Source organism: Salvelinus alpinus, chromosome 24 (assembly GCF_045679555.1).
Source record: "Salvelinus alpinus chromosome 24, SLU_Salpinus.1, whole genome shotgun sequence".
Lineage (NCBI taxonomy): Eukaryota > Metazoa > Chordata > Actinopteri > Salmoniformes > Salmonidae > Salvelinus > Salvelinus alpinus.
In genome coordinates this window covers 5,166,814-5,186,393 of record NC_092109.1, presented here as the reverse complement: position 1 = coordinate 5,186,393, position 19,580 = coordinate 5,166,814, and the positions used below count along the sequence as shown (strand labels likewise).

At 42.9% G+C, this 19,580-nt stretch overlaps 1 protein-coding gene across 4 annotated transcripts; it reads left to right on the top strand.

Moving 5' to 3' along the window:
• Positions 1-622: 622 nt before the first annotated feature.
• Positions 623-17,040, top strand: LOC139551733 (E3 ubiquitin-protein ligase ARK2C-like). Of its 4 annotated transcripts, XM_071363039.1 has the most exons (10): positions 625-1,093; positions 2,349-2,547; positions 4,469-4,517; positions 10,114-10,411; positions 10,632-10,757; positions 11,514-11,646; positions 11,954-12,058; positions 12,257-12,352; positions 12,721-12,824; positions 13,052-17,040. In XM_071363039.1, the coding sequence occupies exons 3-10, from the start codon at positions 4,469-4,471 to the stop codon at positions 13,167-13,169; spliced, it is 1,029 nt and encodes a 342-aa protein (XP_071219140.1). In that variant the 5' UTR covers positions 625-1,093; positions 2,349-2,547; the 3' UTR covers positions 13,170-17,040. The 4 variants fall into 4 exon arrangements, with proteins under 4 accessions (XP_071219141.1, XP_071219139.1, XP_071219140.1 ...); XM_071363040.1 differs by lacking the exons at positions 2,349-2,547; positions 4,469-4,517 and having other exon boundaries at positions 623-1,093; positions 12,269-12,352; XM_071363038.1 differs by lacking the exons at positions 2,349-2,547; positions 4,469-4,517 and having other exon boundaries at positions 624-1,093; positions 12,260-12,352.
• The last annotated feature ends 2,540 nt before the right edge of the window (positions 17,041-19,580 follow it).

Below are 19,580 nucleotides of genomic sequence, written 5' to 3'. Positions count from 1 at the left end.
TCTGCAAATAAATTCAGAAGTTAATCTGTGTGCAGGAATATCCTTTTATCCAAAGATAGCTATGTGATTGGGGCTTTTATTCCCGTCAGGCTTCCGAGATCAGTGCAGCGCTATTTTTGTCTGAATATTAATATTTTGTACCAAAAATACAAAATTAACCAAAACTCTCAACTGGTGTCGTCTGTCTGATTTATCTGGGCAACAATGCTTAGGAATGGTTTTCCTTTTTTTTGTTGATTTGATCAATATGACCGTTGTGATTACTTGTCACACTAAGTAAAGGGTCAGTTTGATAGTGGGGGTGTGAAAGAGTGTTGGTCAGTCTCTCAGTCAATATGATATGAAACTAAAGGGTAAATTAGGTTATATCTGTGGCTGGAGCATGACTTCCATAAAGGCCTCGACAGTCAGACCGCGGGGGTGCAGTATAGAGCTCAGGGTCCTTTGTGCAAGACCATAGGGGATTATAGTGGTGGGTAGGCTAGGCGGTATTAGGGTTGCCACTGAGTAGAGAATGATTGAGTTTAGTGACCCCCCCTCCCCTCTCCATCTGTTCCCATGTCAGACTTGCTCAGCTCCTGTCTTAATTCTGGTGGTGCAGACTGGAGAGTCTAGCCAGGACACCATGGCATGACAATATCCTTTCAAATAATAGGCCTTCAAAAATGTCCTGGAGTACATATAGGAACATGACACAATGTGTACATTTTTAGCAGTATAGTGTGTTGGTATGAAAGAAATGCAATGATATTCAACACTGGATGGATCTGAGCTTGATTGACTTGAGTAGATGTCCAGAAGACGGACATCCCCACCTCTTTGTAATTCACAAAACGCAAGTCGCTGATTTGATTGGCTGTCCCGTGTGCCACAGGCAGAGGCTTACTAAGAGAGGTGTTCATTGATTGGTTCGTTCTGTCTTTGTATGCCAGGCAGCTGAGCACCCTGTCCGTTTGAATGTGCAAGGATTGGAAGGGACCATTTCCATGGACCATCTGTCTCACAGGCTAGCGATACAACAAAGGACCCAGGATGGTGTTAGTACATGTCGGATATTTGGTTCTTCCCGTATTTGGCTCTGTAAGAAATAGAGGTAAAGTTATGTATTTATTATATCATTTTTTATGTATTTTCTCGTTCCTGTATGATGTAAATATTAAAGCTAGCTGCCATCTGCAGTGCCAGAGGCCAAGCTAATAATGCTAGCCAGCCAGCTAACGTTAGCTGTTTAGCTAGCCAGCCTGCTAGCTCAGCTTCGCTCGAGCGAATAAAATCTGGGTTTGCAGTAACGTTAAAGGTTGTAACTAATCGAACAAGGTCAAACGAAATAATCTACTTGTGTACCTGATGTAACTATAACGAATGCGTAATGTTTGCAATCCTCTCTAGCTTGAAATTCTTATTGTCAAAGCCAAATGTTATCCTGTCAAGCTAACTAACTAAGCAAAATGGTAGTTCGCCAGCCAACAACGCTAGTTTATCTGGTATGGGCCACCCTGGCTGAGCCTGCCTTACTATTAGGCTGATAGACGCGCGAGGACCATCAGTAGAATAGTCAATTTTCTTACTAACAGTACAGTAGGATATGGCTAGCGGAGTCGTTTCTACCAATTTGGCCTACAGTACTCTAAGGGTAAATTTGTTTTACACCGTCGACTAATACATTAACAACTAGCTGTTGTATTTACTCGGATCGAGCAGCTGGTTAGCGAACATCACATCAGTGACATCAATTGTTTACCCTTATGTATTGGTTTTGGCGAGTGACAATATAGTGTTAGTGTATGTTTTGTGGGGTTAGTTGACTTCAGCGAAATATTTGGTGTAGGTAGCTTAATGTTATTGGCAGAGGCTGTACTTTAAGTCGGCTTACCAAATCCCCAATTTATATACATTTTCATTATGCAATTAACTCCCGAAAACGACTGCCACATTCAATCTGAGCTGGTTGGCTGACGTTAGGTGTTTTAAAATGCACTGCAGTCTAGTGACGCGTTTTCTTCTTAGTAAACTATAGTACGGTCAGAAACGCTATCCCGTAGCTTTGTAAAAAAAAAAAAAAAAAAATCTCTCAAACCCGAAACCAAACCCCATGTCTAGTTTTGAGCTATCAAGCTAACATTATATATTGCAGGAAAAACACGAGCACAACTGATTGCCTTTTGTTTCGCTCGATTGCAAAGACCATACTAGCCAAATCGACCAAAATAAGTAACATCCTCGATATGCAGTAAAAGGCTATACTAATTATGTAATAATAATAATATGAACGTGCATTTTAAGAGACATGCAGTAGCACCAATGATTTCATTGTGCTTTTATTTGTGTTCTTTTTTCCTGTTCCATAGTATCGAGGCTGGCGCTACATTCCGCATTTCTCAGACCTTTGTCCCCTTCCATTGTGTAGCTAACGATCATCTGCTGCTGTCTGCCGTAGCCTCTGCCTGTTCTCTGCATCTAGCTGTATTGTGAACCCCTTCTTCCTCATTTCCTCTTTCCATCTGAAGACGACATTGGCATTAAAACCCGAGTTCTCCCACTCATACCGTATCCTTCTGTGTAACAGACTAAAGAATAACACCTTCTCTAGAAAACAGTTTGTCTTTATTTAAACTGTCATGTTGCTCTTTAGTAAATAACCCATTGTAGCCTTAGACCTATTACTACAAAATGTCATTGTGATTCTCCCATTCAGTGTGGATAGACTACATTCTGCTGTAAATCTCTGTAAAGTGGATACATTTTGACCCCTTGGCCCCTCGATTAGATTATAGCCAGGCTTGATCGAACTTGTGGATAGCTGTCTCCAGTCATCCCTCTTGAATCTAAGGTGCATTGTACCACCTTGCATTTGTCAGTTGGACCTGATAGCCTGTTTGAAACAAATCACATTCATTCCCCCTTCCAAATGCTATCATCCTAATCACAATTAACCAATTGGACAACTGGCTGCAATAAATCTGCATTCTAATTTGCATGCCTTTTCCCCAAATGATCCTAAATTGCCACCTTTGATGGTCCATGCACCTGTTCTAGTGGCTAAACGGCCAGCCATAATCCTATACGTGTGTACGAGCCTTTGTCTCTTCTAATTGAATGAACCCATTTAGTTCGTCACAGCGGATCGGCGAGACTTAACTTGACTTGCTTTTTAATATTCCCTTTGTGATCCACACTCATGCTAAACTCCCCAGTCTCAACACCTCCACAGAATGCTATCCATTTTACAGGGATGTGTATATCCTGCACTGCTGTAGAACTCCTTTTAGAATCAAAATGTCTTTATTCTTTGGTTGTGGTTTCTCTACCTTGTATTAGAACCTAATGCATGATCATTTTTTATTACTTTTATGTTTTCACATTGAACAGCAGATTCCAATGTAATCTTGGTGTAGAGATGTCCCTGCTGTACTGAAATGTGCTGTAGCATACACATCTACTCATTGGATGCTGCTTCTGTTCTGTTAACCCTACAGAGCATGGTCGGGCCTTGCCTTTAGTCTTTATTTGCATGTAGTTATATTATTATTATTACTATTATCACACAGTGCCACACATACTAATATTTTCCAATAAAGACTTGTAGTATTTTTCCTAACCTTCAGTGTGCTTTTTGCTGATTTCCATGTGTGTGTGTCCCCACCACCGTGCCATCACCAAGGCAGTCCCCCCTCTCTCTCTCTCTCTCTCTCTCTCTGTGCTCTCATCTCTCTCTTGTGGAGGCACTTCAAGGTGCTGCTCTCTCCCTACTCCCAATCATAGGATTAGGGACAGTCAAATCACTTGATCCTACTGGGAAAATACATTTTGACTGAGACATGGGAGGCAGGGATTAATGTTGGAACCATAGTCACCCCCCCTCCAATCAATACACATTCCATCTGTATTTGACTCTTGTCAGCTGTAACACATTGGTTGTTTACTGTAGTAGTAATAGTGAGCTAAATCTGTTTCTTCCTTTCATCCTTTTTTGCCAGTCTCGGTTTGTTTTTTAAAGATTGTTGTAATCTGGTTACAAAAGTGTTATTCCGTATATGCACCATATGTCGCACGCAACTGATGAATTTGGCGTTTAATCTTTTGCAAAATAATGAATCTTGAATTGGTGTCTTTCAGAAACTGACCAGGACGGGAGATTTTGAGTTTTGTTTTGAGGCTGAATACACACCTTGAAGTTCCTCTACATGACACACAACATAAAACACTGATTTAAATGCTATGGAGGTTATGCCGGTTCTGTTGACTTTGGTGTTCTTGAAAATAGTTTTGACACAAGTGGCACCAGCCATTCAATAGCTGTACAGACTGAGTTGGTCAACATAAGGCATTTCAATTGTTATATTTGCTATATAAACTAGCAAATGGATAGACTTGCCTGTATCTCAAAACTATGCAAGTGAAACTTTTACTTTGACAACCCTACAGCGCAAGGAACAAGTGAAGTCTTTACCTTGACATATACACTTAGATGCATAATTCTCTCTTGCTTCAATATGGAATGGCACCTAGCTGTTCAGGTGAGCTAGATCAATCAGCATCAAACTGAACTCAATTAGCAAAACACCTTTTATACGATGAGTGATACTGTATTTAAAATGCATTTGAACCGCTCAATACACTTTGCAGTAAAAGACAGCTCAATACACTTTGCAGTAAAAGACATTGCATCCAACCCTAAGTCGGTATAAATCTGTGACAGAAGCGTAAAATCTCAGTGAGTGGCCTTGTTTTACCTTTTGGATAATGTCCAAAAGTGACTTCTGTGTGGTTGTATCAGTTTTATACACGGACGAAGTTGGATCCGATTTAAGTGCAACTTGAAAATGGCCAAATATTTGTACCAGGAAAAGGTAAAACGGGTCGCTTTTGTTATGTCGGCTAGCCCTGTTTGTTGATGATAGAAATTTAGGCTAGATTGTGTTAAATTTGGTCTACACATTACCAATTAAATAAAAGTCTACAATGATAGTGCAGAGCACTTTTCGATAGTAAACTGCCCTCGTTTAATGGTCATCATGTTTTTGGGAAAACCAAATAACCTAATATATCTGGCTAAGGTTTATAGCCTTCCTACCTAGCGCACACAGGTAAAGGTTATTGTCACCGCCTTGTTCTTCAAACACTTACAAGGTCATATTCGGCAGTCAATTACAAATTATTCAACCCTACTCTAGTGTTCTATGCAAGCAGCCGCTTTAGACTTAACATGTGTATTCTAATCATGTGACGAAATAATGCACAAATCACTAGGATTGATATGCGCACCTTATCTTACTATACTTTAGTATGCACCGGACACCTACATCCATAATGAGTTACAAAACTTTTGGTACTTTGGGTTATTTATATGTAAAACATAAGGTGTTTCTTAGCTACCCCCTCAACCCAGTTTCCAATTTCCTGCTAAACCCTGCACTTGGGCACATTACATGCCATTACATCAGATAGACCTAGGTACTAAGTCCTTCATGATTGGTTGATAGCTACTGCACTGATTAGCCTACACATTACCTCTTCACCCCTCTATTTGTGCACTGTAAAGTAATGGGATGCTTATGCTGCCGAGGGAATGGGGTGTGTAGTGTAGATGGGGATTATGTTGGGGGGGGGGGGGGGTAGTAGCAGTGATTATAAAGCTGCAGAGCCAGCCGGGTTGGACGTCAGACTGCTGCATTCATGGGTGGGCAGGGCTACAGGCTTGTCAGTCAAGAGGGGGAGCGATGCCGCAGCCGCACCATGAGGGAGGGGCTGGGTGTGTGCGTGCAGCTCTGGAGGGTCTGAGCACAGATATGCACCAGTCAGGAGATTTGCAGCCCGAGCTCAGCACAGAGGTATGAGCAGACAGACAGTCAATAATAGGCTATAGAGGCCGTATGCTGCTCAGTCTGTGTCAGTGGTGCAATGTGTGCCAAATAAGGTGTAATTCATGAATAGAGTCATCAAGGGTTCTCTCCCAAGGAATGTAAGAGGGGTGCTCGCACACCTTGTGGCAAGTGTTCAAAACTGAAACAATCTCTTGAGTCCCAAGGGGGGCAGTGCCCCCCCCCCCCCCCCCTCTCAGCAGCAACACTTTGTTAAAAAATACTGGGGACAACCCTGTCATCATAGGACACATCCACCCTGAGATGTTCTTATATCCAAATCTAAAAAAATGTATGATAATGTTTCTCCTTTGTTACTGGGGTCAGTTTAACCGTTTGTTATTGAGGTCTGTAATATAAGTAGCATTTGGATTTCAATCCCAATTTTCTTACATTTATGAATATTGTAAAATAACATGCATGTAAAGCATTCCGTCAGAACGGAGTGAAAATGCTTTGAAATGGCATCCTCTGTTCCACCAAAGCCAGAAGCCAACAGTTTTTTTTCCGCTCTACTTCCTCAGCCAGCCAACACAATTTCTCCTCATATGGCTGAGGTTCACTGGGTTTCCTGTGTCTCAGGGCAATATATACTGTAGCAAAAGAACAACCAAGCAGAATATGTCATCTTGGTTTGTGACTAGAACATTCAAACTGCTTTGAATTACGTAGGCTATGAAGTGGGGGGGGGGGGGGTTATACAATTTTGAGTTGATCTGAAGTAACCTTTTGGTTTGTAATTTAAATAGTCCAACCACTGTATCAGATAAAATAATTTGTCACTTGAATTGGTTACACAATGTGATTCAACTACCAGCAAAAAGTATCAAGTACACCTCTGTTGATCATAATCATTAGAGGCAGTGCTACTTGAAATTCCCCTCTGAACAGTAAAGATAATGATTAAACCCTCTTGTCTCCGCATCAAATTAGAACAAAGTTGCATAGCTGTTTTATGAGCCATTTATCATTTATGGAGTTCAGTAGTATCGTTTTATTGTCACAATAATAGTCCAAGCACACAGCTTGGGTGATTCCTCTCGAAACTATAACAAAAAAAGAACATGACTTTGGGGATTTTCACAATGTATTCCATAGAAGGGTCCTTTGGAGGAAGGATTGTTGACATATTTGACATTTTGTATCTTAACTCTTAATTGAGAAATAGTTCATTGAAGTTGGAATATTTGTGACATTTTGGCCTTGCGCTGGCCTCCTTTTAAGACTTCATCCGGTAGGTGCTACAAAGCAAGAATTGATGTCACATGAAGCTTTTCCGCTTGCTCTGTAATATAAGTAGTATTTTGATTTCAATCACAATTTTCTTACGTTCATTTATGAATATTATAGCATTTTTCATTTGTCAATTTTTTTTCAATACATTGTTGAACATAATATACTCTACAGGCATATAAAAGTTGAACAAATGTCACCTATATGTCAACTATCCTTCCTCCGAAGGACCCTTCTATGGAGTACATCAAATAAATAAAAATACTTTGGCTTTTTTGTTCTGGCTTTGTGAGGAATAACCTGCTTGCTGAATAAACTAGGACGGCTTTAAAGATGTCCCTATATGGGGCCTGTCCTTTCATAGTCAGTCGGTGGGTCTTTTATATGAGGGCTGCGTGTCTGAGAAAGAACTACCCCCCCCAGACCTTGGTGTCTGCTCCCCGGCTCAGACATCTGGGGGGGCTATAACGGGGCCTGAAGGAGCAGCTGCCTCCTCACCACACCTCCCTTCTGTGTGTAATGGATATTGATTGTTTGGCTGCGACCCAGCAGTGTGCTGATTCAGCAGGTTGGCCAGCGCTTCACAGCTCCTCCTTTGAGGAACAGAGACAGACCGAGAGGCGGCATTAACCCGGGGGTGATACATGGGGAACATATCATCAGCAGCGTGCCTCAGATGGAAGTGTAGGATTAGCTACAGGTCTGCACCTCAATAGTCTAATTGTCTGTATTGGCTTCCTCTTGTGTCCTTTCCTTCTAGCCCAGTTCTCTTTCAGATCTGTGTGAAGGACGGTTTCCCAAAAGCATCTTAAGTTCATCGTTAGAACCTTCGTTGGAGCGTCGTTAAATCTCCGAGCTGTTTGCCAAAACCATTGTTATTAACGTTGCATTTAAACGCTCGTAATCTAACGCCTGCCTCAGACCACTTGTAGAGCGCTAAGTGCGTTTTTAAATGCTTTTTTGCCCTCCCGCATGACTTCATACACAGATGTCCGCTAAACATAGAATCACTTTGTTTATCCGTCTCTGACAGCCGATAACTTCAGAGTAAAGTTTACTACATATACAAAGTTGCCAATGTCTTTTCAATTGATACAAACAAGCGACATATTAAAATAGGCATCAAATGAAAACCAAGATGACTGCATTAGACTATTTAGGCTATAAGCCTATTTATTCAATCATATTGAAATACATTTAATGTTCAATTGTGTTCTATTTTGCTACTTGTAGGCTACTTTCTGTAATTTGTCTCAATATATTTCATGAAGTGTAGCCAAAAATGCGGGCAATGATGTGCCAAATCGGTGATTTTGTGAATTTTTATTGGGTAAGCATTAGAATAAGCAACCTCAATCTATGCAGCCTTAGGTGGTAATATCTCTCCAGGAGCTGATCCGTCTAATGTTAAGCTATTATTTGAATGGAGAAAGCTGATCCGAGAGCAGTGCTTCCTTTCTTTCGATCTTATCAGTATAGAAACCCCCTCCAACGACGCACTTAGCGACCTTTCTTCGTGGTGTTTTGGGAAACGCATGTTACGTCTTCGGCCGTTGGAAAGATGCATAATTAAAAAAACTTGTAAGCTTAAGTTCCATCGGGAAACCGGGCCCTGGACAAGTGAAAGCAATTTTGGCATGTCTATCTGCCATGTTGTGTTCACCTGCCCTGTCATTCCAGATCAGCGAAGATATAAGACAATGAGACGAGGAGAGGACCCCACTTTAGACTATTGAGTCGGACCCCAAGCGGCTGGTGGATCTATCAGTTGATCCCATAATGCCAGGCTCCATAATGAGAGAGGCCTATAGGCCTAGTGCTCAGAGGTCTGATGGTAATACTGCAGTTACATCTCACAGCTGGAGAGGCAGGTAGACAGTGGCTGTATTCCTTGTGAATAAGTAGCATGTTGAACGTTGAAACTATGTACCGCCACACCACGTTAAACATTCTCATACACTGCAACTCCGTACCATATGAAAATCTATGTTCATTCAAGGTGCAATTAAACCCAGGGTACTTATTTCTAACTTTTATACAAACCTACTTAAGCAAAAGTCCACATCAAACCTTGAAATCAAAGTTAGCTGATATTATCAGAGACCTGCACGAAGTCCAAATCAAACTAAAGGCCAGTCGGTCGGTGACCAATGAACCCCCCCCTCACTCCCAGCTGACTCTGTAGAACGGCAGGATATGAGCTGGATAGTTTGGCTCTGTCTGGAGGTTAAAGGTCGCTCCACTTTGTCTGTTCTTCATCTGCTCTTTCACTTGTTTTGTGTTTTCTTCCTGGGTGAGGTCACTTTCTGTTTTCTCTCTGTGTATAATTGATCTGTATGATCTCGTGTGTGTGTGTGTGTGTGCTGGGGGGAGGGTTGTCAGTCTGTTTCTGAATATGTTTTTACGATCGTGTCCTGACTGTTGGTTAAAACTCTGTCTGTGTGCGTGGTTTTGGTTTCTGTCTGAGAATGATTTGTACGTCTCCTGTCTGTTGTCAGACTGTTTGTCTGATTTTGTGGGATTGTGCTATCATTAGACCGGTCTGTGGCCGGCAGGTAGCCTAGCGGTAAAGAGCGTTGGGACAGTAACTGAAATGTCGCTGGTTCAAATCCCCCGAGCCGATTAGGTGAAAGATCTGTTTTGAGGTGACTTGAGTAATACACTTAACTATAATTGCTTATGTAAGTCGCTCTGGATAATAGCATCTGCTTAATGACTAAAATGTAATGTAAAATGTCTGTGTAGTTCTGTGTGATGTTTAATTGAGTGTGACTGACTCCCTCTATCTGTTTGGCTGTTCACTGTCTGTCTGATTGGTGTGATCACTCAATCTTTCTACTCTCTCTGGCGTCTTCTCTGATTGGGTGAGTGTTCTCTTGTCTTGGTTGATCACTCTGTCTATTCTCTGGGTGGGTGTGATTCTCTGTCGTCTGATTGGCTGTGTGTCTTTTCGGTCTTGTCTTGATTGGTTGAGGCCTACTTCCTCTGAATCCTGATTGGGTGCGCTTGTCTCCCGCAGGAGCACACTTCACCAGGCATCAGCACAGCCATGCTACCTCCTGCCGACATTTTAACCTGGCGGCCCCCCAGGCTCCCATCTCAGCAGAGTTCCCCCTGGGCCATGCCAGCCAGCCCCCCCAGACTGGCCTGGCCCCTCACCTGTCCCCAGCCCCCCACCAACCTCCGGCCCTGCCGGCCCCCCCTCAGTTCCAGGACGTCCAGGGGCCTCCGTTTCTACCTCAGGCCTTACACCAGCAATACCTCATCCAGCAGCAGCTTCTAGAGGCGCAGCACCGCAGGATCCTCCCACACTCCCGGTATGACCACACACTTTTTTAAGTTCACTCTTCTAGACACTTTGACATGCTCAGTTAAACACACTCTTGGATGCTCATTAAGACACACTCTTTGATACACTTTATCGCTCCTTCTTTCTCGCTCTCTCTCTCACACACACACACACACGAACAGACATTAGAGCACTACAGCCCCTCCAATTTACAAATGCTAATGGATGTAAATGCCTCCTCCGTGCAGGCGAACGCAGGAGCGCGTTCCTCTGAACCCTCACAGGCTCCGCTCGGGGTATGACTACTCCCCTCCCCTCCACGTCCCCCAGCCAATCGGCCAGCAGCCGCGCTACCTGGCAGAGGGCACAGACTGGTGAGTCACTGTTTGAAATGAAACCGGGAACCGTGGAGACGTTAAGTCATTGTTCCACCGCCACGTCTGTCTGGCATTAGTGTGTTTGTTGATTTAGGTGTGTCTCCACCTGCCTGTAGGAAGCACCTCGGGAGTGTTTATGGCTTTGGGTAGTTACTCATAAGAACGGATCTATTATTAGCATACCCGTTCCAAATCCCAACCTTAACAATTTGGGAGGTAAATGCTAAACTGAGCATAGATCATAGCTCAACTGTCCTGCCGTTCTTGATTTCTTGTTTTTTTCTTTTTGTGTATTTTCTTCCACTTTACATTTGAAGTGTTTTGACATTTTTACTGCATTGTAAGGAGCTAGTAACATGAGCATTTCGCTACACCTGATATATCACATGCTAAACTGTGTACGCGACCGATAAAGTTTGATTTGATCATTGTTCATCGGTCACTTTACAGAAGCGGTTCGCTACCGTGAACTGCGTTGCTAGCCCGGTGCTCGAGGTGCCAAAATATGAAATTAGCTGAAGTCTTGAGCGGCCGCTGTGCGTGGTTGACCAATGAGCAGAGTTAATCTTGTCAACCAATCAAACAATGTTTTAATGACAACATTCGAGCTGACAACAACCGGGGACCTGGTCTCTCCTAACAGTAGGCCGATGTTCTTGCGGTTCAATTGCTATTTATCGCAGCCTGTCTGTAAACGCCTTCATATTCTGTGTTGATGTTAATCCAGGTCGCTCACTGTCCCTCTGTTCGTAGGGACCTCAGTGTGGACGCTGGCCTCTCTCACCATCAGTACCAGCTCCAGCAGCTTCCACAGCACTATCAGCATTACCTGGCGGCATCCCCCAGAATGCACCACTTTCCCAGGAACACGACTTCTGCTCAAGTGGTACATCAATGACTTGGCTGTTTTTGTCTGTCTCTGCTTTGTTGTATTTTTTTTTTTATGTCTATCTTTATTGTTTAGTGTCTTTGTAGATCTCTGCTTTAGCTTTTTCTTTAGACTGTGTGCTGCCTGTTTTGGGGTCTATGTCGGTGGTTTGTCTGTCTGTCTCTGTTTACATCTTTTGTTCGGCGTCTGTCTTGCTGTTCTTTTAGGTTTAGGTTTTTGCTTGACTTCTGTCCCGTGCTGTATGTTTGGTCATATCTTCCGATGTTCTGTGAATGACTGGAGTGTTTTGTGTGTTTTTCGACAGGTTGTGCACGAGATCAGAAACTATCCATACCCCCAGCTACACCTGCTGGCTCTACAAAGCCTCAACCCCTCACGCCACGCTTCGGCTGTACGAGAGAGCTACGAGGTGAACGTCCATCTCTAGATGTATCCTACCCTATTCTGTTTTACTGTGTTCTATATCTGTTGTTACTAGTGTTATACATGTTTAACAATTTAGCTTTAACGGCAAAGCCTTATCTGTTCTATATCCCGTTAGCAGTGCACTTGTAATTGCAAATGCCTCGTGAAGTTCTGTCTAAAGCCTTGTTCTCCTGTGCCCTAGGAGCTGTTGCAGCTTGAAGACAGGCTGGGAAGTGTCAGTAGGGGAGCGGTTCAGACCACCATAGAGAGATTCACCTTCCCACACAAATACAAGAAGGTGAGGAGGCAGTTCTTTCAGCTGCAAATATACACACTAGTGGAGCTATATTGCAAATGTCTGAGACCAAGAAGACATCCTCAAGGTCTGTGGGCTTTACAAGTCTCAGACAGGCGTACCTCACCACTAAAGCATGATTCCAAATCACCTCAACTACACAAACTCGTCATAGATACACAAGCACAGGTTAGCATTCTGTGTGGTATGATTATGGTGCTGTATACAATCCAAGTAAAAAATAAAATAAATATGTTAAAAAGCAATGTCGCTTACTTCTGAAGACTTTTGTCTCTTTAAAAAAAAAAACTCTCGAGCACTGATGACCCCATTTGATTATAGTCTGGATATGTCATTCGATTGGTCCACAGAGGAAGCCTCTGGATATGAAGATTGGTGAGAAAGACGAGGAGACTGACGTGGATGAGAAATGTACCATCTGCCTGTCGATGCTGGAGGACGCAGAGGATGTCAGGTAATGACTGTCAGGACCCTCCGAATAATGAGTAGGCTGCAACTGATATGCTCCCAAAGGTGATTTGTTGTGTCCATTTCTGCGTCTCGTCAATCAATAACCTTTGGGAGCATATCAAATATCCCGAACCAGTGTGATGTGTATACCGTATATTTCTATCTTTCAATATATGTGAATTGATGACCAGACGATTTACCTTCCTCCTTTTCTTCCCCTCGCCCGTCCAGGCGGTTACCATGCATGCACCTCTTCCACCAGGGCTGTGTGGACCAGTGGCTGGCGACCAGCAGAAAGTGTCCAATCTGCCGCGTGGACATCGAGACGCAGCTCCATCCTGACAGCTGATGGCCCAGGGGGTGAAGCCTGACGGCCTGGCTGCTGTCAATCACCCTGGTGTGTTTCCTGCTCCCATCCACCCCGGCCCTGGTCCCTCCTCACACGGGTGCTTGCCAAATGTCTCCAGACGTCATGTGACATCACCCTCTGACTCACGCTTTACTGAGCCAATCCAGGATTACTTACTGCACGAGAGAATGGAGTCCCTCTCTCTCTCTTTCTCTCTCTCAATAAAAGCACATCCCCGGCAAAAAGACACACACACACACACCACACACATACACACATACACACACACACACACACACACACACACACACACACACACACACACACACACACACACACACACACACACACACACACACACACACACACACACACACACACAGGGTTTACTAGTTGCTTGCTGGAGGTGGGGTGTTGTTGCCGTCGTGTTGTTGTAGGTAGGGGAGGCAGGTGTGTGTCCTGTTTCCTGTGTCTTTGTAGCATGTTCTTAAAGCCATGACATTAATGTACTGAGTGATTAACACACTACCCCACTTGCCAGCCAGCCGGCCACACACACACACACACACACACACACACACACACCTTGCTTATTCTGCCACAACAGGAATCTAAATCAATCACGTAAAAGTCCTGTCGCCATGTTTGCCTACAGATCATTTGTGGTAGTACAGTAGCAGTATCAGACACAGCAATACAGTAGTTGTACATTTGCTTGGGACTGATGCTGTCATCAGTGTCGGGACATAATACGACTATTTCACCGCTGCCATGTTGGCCTGTCCCAATGCTTGGGTTGGCGTGTGTTTGAGTAAATAACACAGGTGAGTGAGTGTTTCACCAAATGAGTTATGGTATCGCTTGACCTGCCGCAGCACGGGTTAACGTGTGTGTTCCGCCCCAGTGTGTGGGTTTCAGTGTGTATTTAACCAATGCGTGATCATGAGTGACAAACTTAAAGTGCGGGTTCAAGTGTGTGTTAAAGGGGAATATAGAAGTTATAGAAGTTAGATTAACGGTGGTTTGATTGGAGTGCTTGTAGAATACAAAGCCAAATAAGGACTTTAAAAAAAAAATGCAAAAAAGAAATGTAGTAAGACCCAATCCCCCATCATGCACTGCAGTGACTGGGTGAGGTGTGGGGCATTCTGGGTATGCAGGAGGGTTAGCTGCCCTGGAAACAGCGACTCTGTGCCATCCCCTCCTGGCGCAGGCGTTATGGCTGAGCAGTGTAATGAAATGCATGTTTCAATGTTGGCTTGGGCTGTTGTGTTAGCGTACAAAAAAAATTACAAGGGGAGGGGGTTGTCTGTGCATGACTTAGTTAATCTGAGCTGTGACTATCTTTCTCAACACTAACAAAGAAAAAAGAACTGAGCACCACGTCAGCGGCTGTCCCTGACCTGTAGCGTGTGTTCATCCTGCCCCTTTTTGGTGGCAAACAAAATGGAATCCTATTGTGACGTTTACCTTAATGCCTAAAGAACAAGCACACGTGATGATAGATATAGCAACAACCTCTTTCTTTGGTATTGCATTTGCGTTGGTTTCTGTATATTTCGGTATATAAACACGCAGTGTTTTGGACCGAGGGAGGAGCTTAGTTGTTGAACTTGTGTTTTTGTGTGACAGATCTCCCCTCGTTGTTGCTATGCTGGTTTCTATGCTGTATTGCTAGAACAACAATGTAGAATGTTGTGTGATGGGGGCAGTATCCACAGTGCACACGGACAGAGGAGGGGGGGGGGGGGGGGCAAAATAAGGGTCATAGAACACTTTTATTGTGAAAAAAAAGAAGGATTTAAATGTTGATAATTTATGTTTTCCTTTTGGTCTGTTGCCCTGTGACGTCTAAGTCAACGTGCATAAACACTACATAGCAGTGCCAATCCTTAAAAACCTCTCTGTCATATGCATTGTGGACTCAGTATTGAAGCATTAGGAACAATGTAATTGCCCTGTGGACTTAGTTGTGAAGGATTGGGACAGACCCTTACTGTCCTGTGCACTGCCAGTGTTGATACTGCCTCCTCCTTTTAGTGGAGTTTTCTATGGGATGTTTTGATAGTTTACACAGGGTGTTGTCAGTTGAGATGCCTTAAGTATTTAACAATCATAATTTATTACTAACTGTAGATATCATGGGTACATATTTAATTTTATATAGTTTTTGTTTTGTTGCAATTTAAATCAATTTATTTAGAAACAACAACAAAAAATGATTTACCTCATTTTTGCGTTGTTTTAAATGGGAATGCTCCGCATGCAGTTGTAATTTTCCTGAAGAAATTAAACAAAAAAAGCCCTGCTGTTTGATCTCTCCCCGAGCCGGCTGTGCTATGTTTACTGTCCCGAGCTGTCTAGCCTGCTCTTCTCATGTGGTGCTGTGGATATCTTGGTTACATTCCATTCAATGCAATTTTCCCTTATCCCCTATGCTGTGACGTAGTGGACAAACTGCAATGAAGTGAAATGGTTTTTAATTTGAATTGTTTTCCTTTTTCTCATTTTGCACTCTTAGTTTTAACATGGGAACCCTCTCACTGGCATAACAGTTCACGAACATAGATGTATTATCATCATTATTATATACTCTGTCATTTCCAGCTCCCTGCGTCTCATCCTTCCACCCTGTCTGTTTACAAAGCATGTTCCTTCTCGTCTTTGTCATGGGATATTTCTCCTTACCTCTTTTCCAGAAAAACATGTCGTTTTGAGTCCAACAAGTGCCTCGCTTCTAGTGTCAAGAGATATTACCGTATGATTTAAACCACACTCACTCATTTACCCAAAATCCATGTCCAAATAGTGTAGAATGTTGTCTTTCCTCCCTTATTCCCTCCTTTCTCCCTTTAAGGTCACCACTGACCAACCTGCAAGGTGAAATAAATATGTCAGCCCCCATAAGTGAAGTGTGGGATCATCCGGTGGCGTGGTTGGCATATTAATGCTTTCACTAACCAAATAGATCTGTGGTTACCTTATGAGAGAAATGAAAGCAGCTATTTAGGAGTATTTGAACATAAACCAGTTTTTCTCCTTTTTTTTTTTAAAGTTAAACTCTAAATCGTACCTAATCAGATCCATCCTTTAAAATAACTTTGTTTTATAAAAAATGTATGAAATATTTGACCAAAACCTTTTGTAGAAAGAGGCACGCTTCACTGTGTTCATCGACGCTACACTAATTATTCCCATCTTTCCTTTCCCTTTCTTTTTTCATGACCGTCCATCCCTGTCACTCGGAACCCATCCAATGTTTCCCTTCACAATCCTCTCTCAAGGGAAACCAAGAACAGAGGATCTCTTAAAGCACAAACTAACTAAAAATGCATGTTTTTCTCAGGTTTGGATATATATGTATATATATTCTCGATGGTAGATAAGTATATGGTGAAAATATTTGCAGATTACACTAAGAATAATACAAAATAATTCATTTTGCTGCTGCTTGCATCTGACAAACAAACAACTGAAGAAAAGAGAAAATATCCCAAAAACTGCCAGTGAAAGGGCAACCACCACCTTTGTATGAGATATCTGCTGTTTTAGCTGTGACTGCGCAATGTTTTTCAATATAGGATATTTTATCGGAGAGTAGAACTATTTATCATTAATATTAAAGCAATAGCTCATTAATGATGAGTGTGTTGATGAAGATCTGGATGAGCGTATTGTGTAAAATGTTAGATTCACATTTGGTGGAATTTTGTACTTTATTTATTACTACTAATAATGATTTAAAAAGTTGCATCGCTAAACCCAAACTGTTCCTTTATTTTTTATTTCAATTTCAATTTTATTTCAAGGCTTGTATATTATCCTTTTTGTATGTGCTCTTTTTGTAATAAATTTGATAAAATGGAAGGTGTATCATGGGTGTGCGTGAGTGGAGGCTAACTTGTCTCTAGAAGACCAGCTAGCCATGCCTCTAAATGTTTTTCAAAAAATACTTTCATTGAGAATGTCAACATCATCAGGATGGAGATCATGTCTCAATCATGTTTTGATTTGTTTTCCGAGGCTCCCTTCAAAGTAATCAATCTCACCTGCAGCTGAACACATCTGACAAAGCATCTAAAAAATATGTTTTCAGAAACAAGTGTTTTGAATAAGCAGTACAAAACTGTATACACTTACAAAACTCATTTGCAACATGTCATCCCTAATAGGTTCTTAAAAATTGTGGCACGATCATGTTACCTGACCTTTTGACACTATTGTGTTTTAGCCATCAAGTCCAGGCCATTTCCTCACGTAGTATATATTGAGTCCAACAAGTCCAATATATATATACATACACACACACAGAGACACTATGACATATTCAAAAAATATAGTAATAAATATAAACATTTTCTGTTCGTGAGAGCATGACTGTGTTGAAGCAATAAAAAACGTCCATGGGAAAATGAAATGGCTGCTCACATCCAAACTCCACTTAGTTTACATCTCTCCATCACGAAGATGCTTGGAAATGGTCCAACATACTGTGAGGCCTTTCCTGCTCGGCTGTGCAATTGAGCCCCGAGGCTTATAGTAAGTGTTTGATATAGTGGAGAACTCTCAATATGAGGTCTTTAGTACTTTGGGTAGAGGACCCTGAAGATCTGGCAGTTCACTTTCTTGGTGTCCAGCCACTTCCCACACAGGAAGATGGTTATGTCGTTGGCCGTGTTGGTGACCTCCACACAGTCCAGCTGGGACTGAGTCCAGCAACTCCAGCAGGAAGCGGTCCGTCTTGCCACGCTCAAACAGGTCGCGGAACTTCCGCCGCAGCAGTTGGAGCCATAGATGCTAATGAAGACGTTGGCATCGGTGCCCACCCCCTTCTCGTTGCTCGTGATGATATCGTACTTGATGGTTACCAGTCTCCGGGCCTTGCTTGCGAAGCTCTCGATGGTCTTGGTCACAAACTCGTCCCTCTTCAGGGAGAGTGGGATCAGTGCGTTGCAGATTAATAGGATCCTGGGACAGGAGGGATATGAAAAGGAGTGATTCTCTCTTCCACAAGATGGAGAACTTGTGAGTTTCCACACAATATGTTTCTAGCTGCAGGATTTTGTACCCTACCGAATAAGCACCAGATGGTTGATATACAGTACATGGGGTCAGGCTAGGGGTCATTCACCTGTTGTTTAGCTCTTTCTCTATGACGACGACCTCCTCCACAGAATGCCTCTCCTTTCACCTCCTTCCCATCCTTGGCAGTGTGGCCCAGGCAGATGCCAGCAATGTCACCCAGCTGCTTGGAGAACTTCCTCTGAATGAAAATAAGACCCATTGCGCGAAAAGCAGTAAAGAATATTACAAGCTTCATTAAATACATTTTGCAAAAATTTGATCTGAAACAAATAGGTGTGGATTCGATTTTATGAGCTCTTTTCATGCCTGGCGATGTCTAACGAGTTTATTACTACTAGTGATTGAATTCCATAAGAGCAGAGTACACTGTTGTAGAGGCCTGACTCATCAGTCTGTAAAAGAGCTCTTAGTGCCAAGTGAGATCATTCTAAGCCTGGCTGGCCTAACAGAGAAAAACCCTCCAACCCAATCATTTCTGCTTATTCTTTACACAAACACAAGCCCAAGAGCAGCGTACCGCAAGAACCTCTTTTTCTTGGGAGTTCTCCGTCACAATTTATTTTGACTGCCCCTTCTTCCCCTCCAGTGCGATCCAGATGGTCTCTGCGTCGTCTGTGTCCACCGTGGTGGTAATCATTGCATATTCTTTCAAACAAAAGTACAGACACAATGCGTTAGCTTGGCCCTGGGGGGACCGAATTCTCTTGAACAGTCCATTAGGCAAACGTAGGTCATTAGTACAGTCAGTGTCCAGCCCTTGCATAACCCCAATGTTGGACATTTTTGTTGCAGACCTGATTCAACTAATCAAGGGCTTAGAAGACTAGGACAAAAATGTGCAACTGGGGTTATGTGAGGACTGGATTGCAATAGGATAGGATTCCAAGTAGATTACAGTACACTACAGTCATTTCATTATGATCTGATTGGAACACTGTAAAGACAAGAGCCAGGAATTCTTCCTGACTGCATAGCCTTACCAGGAGAAATGCTCGGCCCTACTAAAGAGAAGTCAGGCTTGTGTGCAACTGATCTTACAGGTCTTCTCGTTGAGGTCGAGGATGCCGCTGTTGGCGCAGGCCAACTCCCTCGTGATCTGACCGTCGTCCTCATCTGACCGTCGTCCTCATTCTTGGCCAAAGAGCGGTCGCATGGGAAACGGAACGTCTTGTCCAGGTCCTCATCTTTTACATCGATGTATTCTATGTGCTACCCTGGAGCAGGCCCTGATCATGACATATCAGTAGAGTATGAAACAACTGACAGGGTATGAAATAGACAGGCGTGATAAACAATATATCATAAAAACGACCTAGTTCACAGTCG

Bases quoted from the DNA above. Each gene is read 5' to 3' on its own strand.
- LOC139551733 (XM_071363037.1), top strand. From the start codon at position 1,033: ATGGTGTTAGTACATGTCGGATATTTGGTTCTTCCCGTATTTGGCTCT. The intron at 1,094-10,113 runs GTAAAGTTATGT...TGTCTCCCGCAG, and splicing joins TGGCTCTGTAAGAAATAGAG to GAGCACACTTCACCAGGCAT. The intron at 12,825-13,051 runs GTAATGACTGTC...TCGCCCGTCCAG, and splicing joins GAGGACGCAGAGGATGTCAG to GCGGTTACCATGCATGCACC.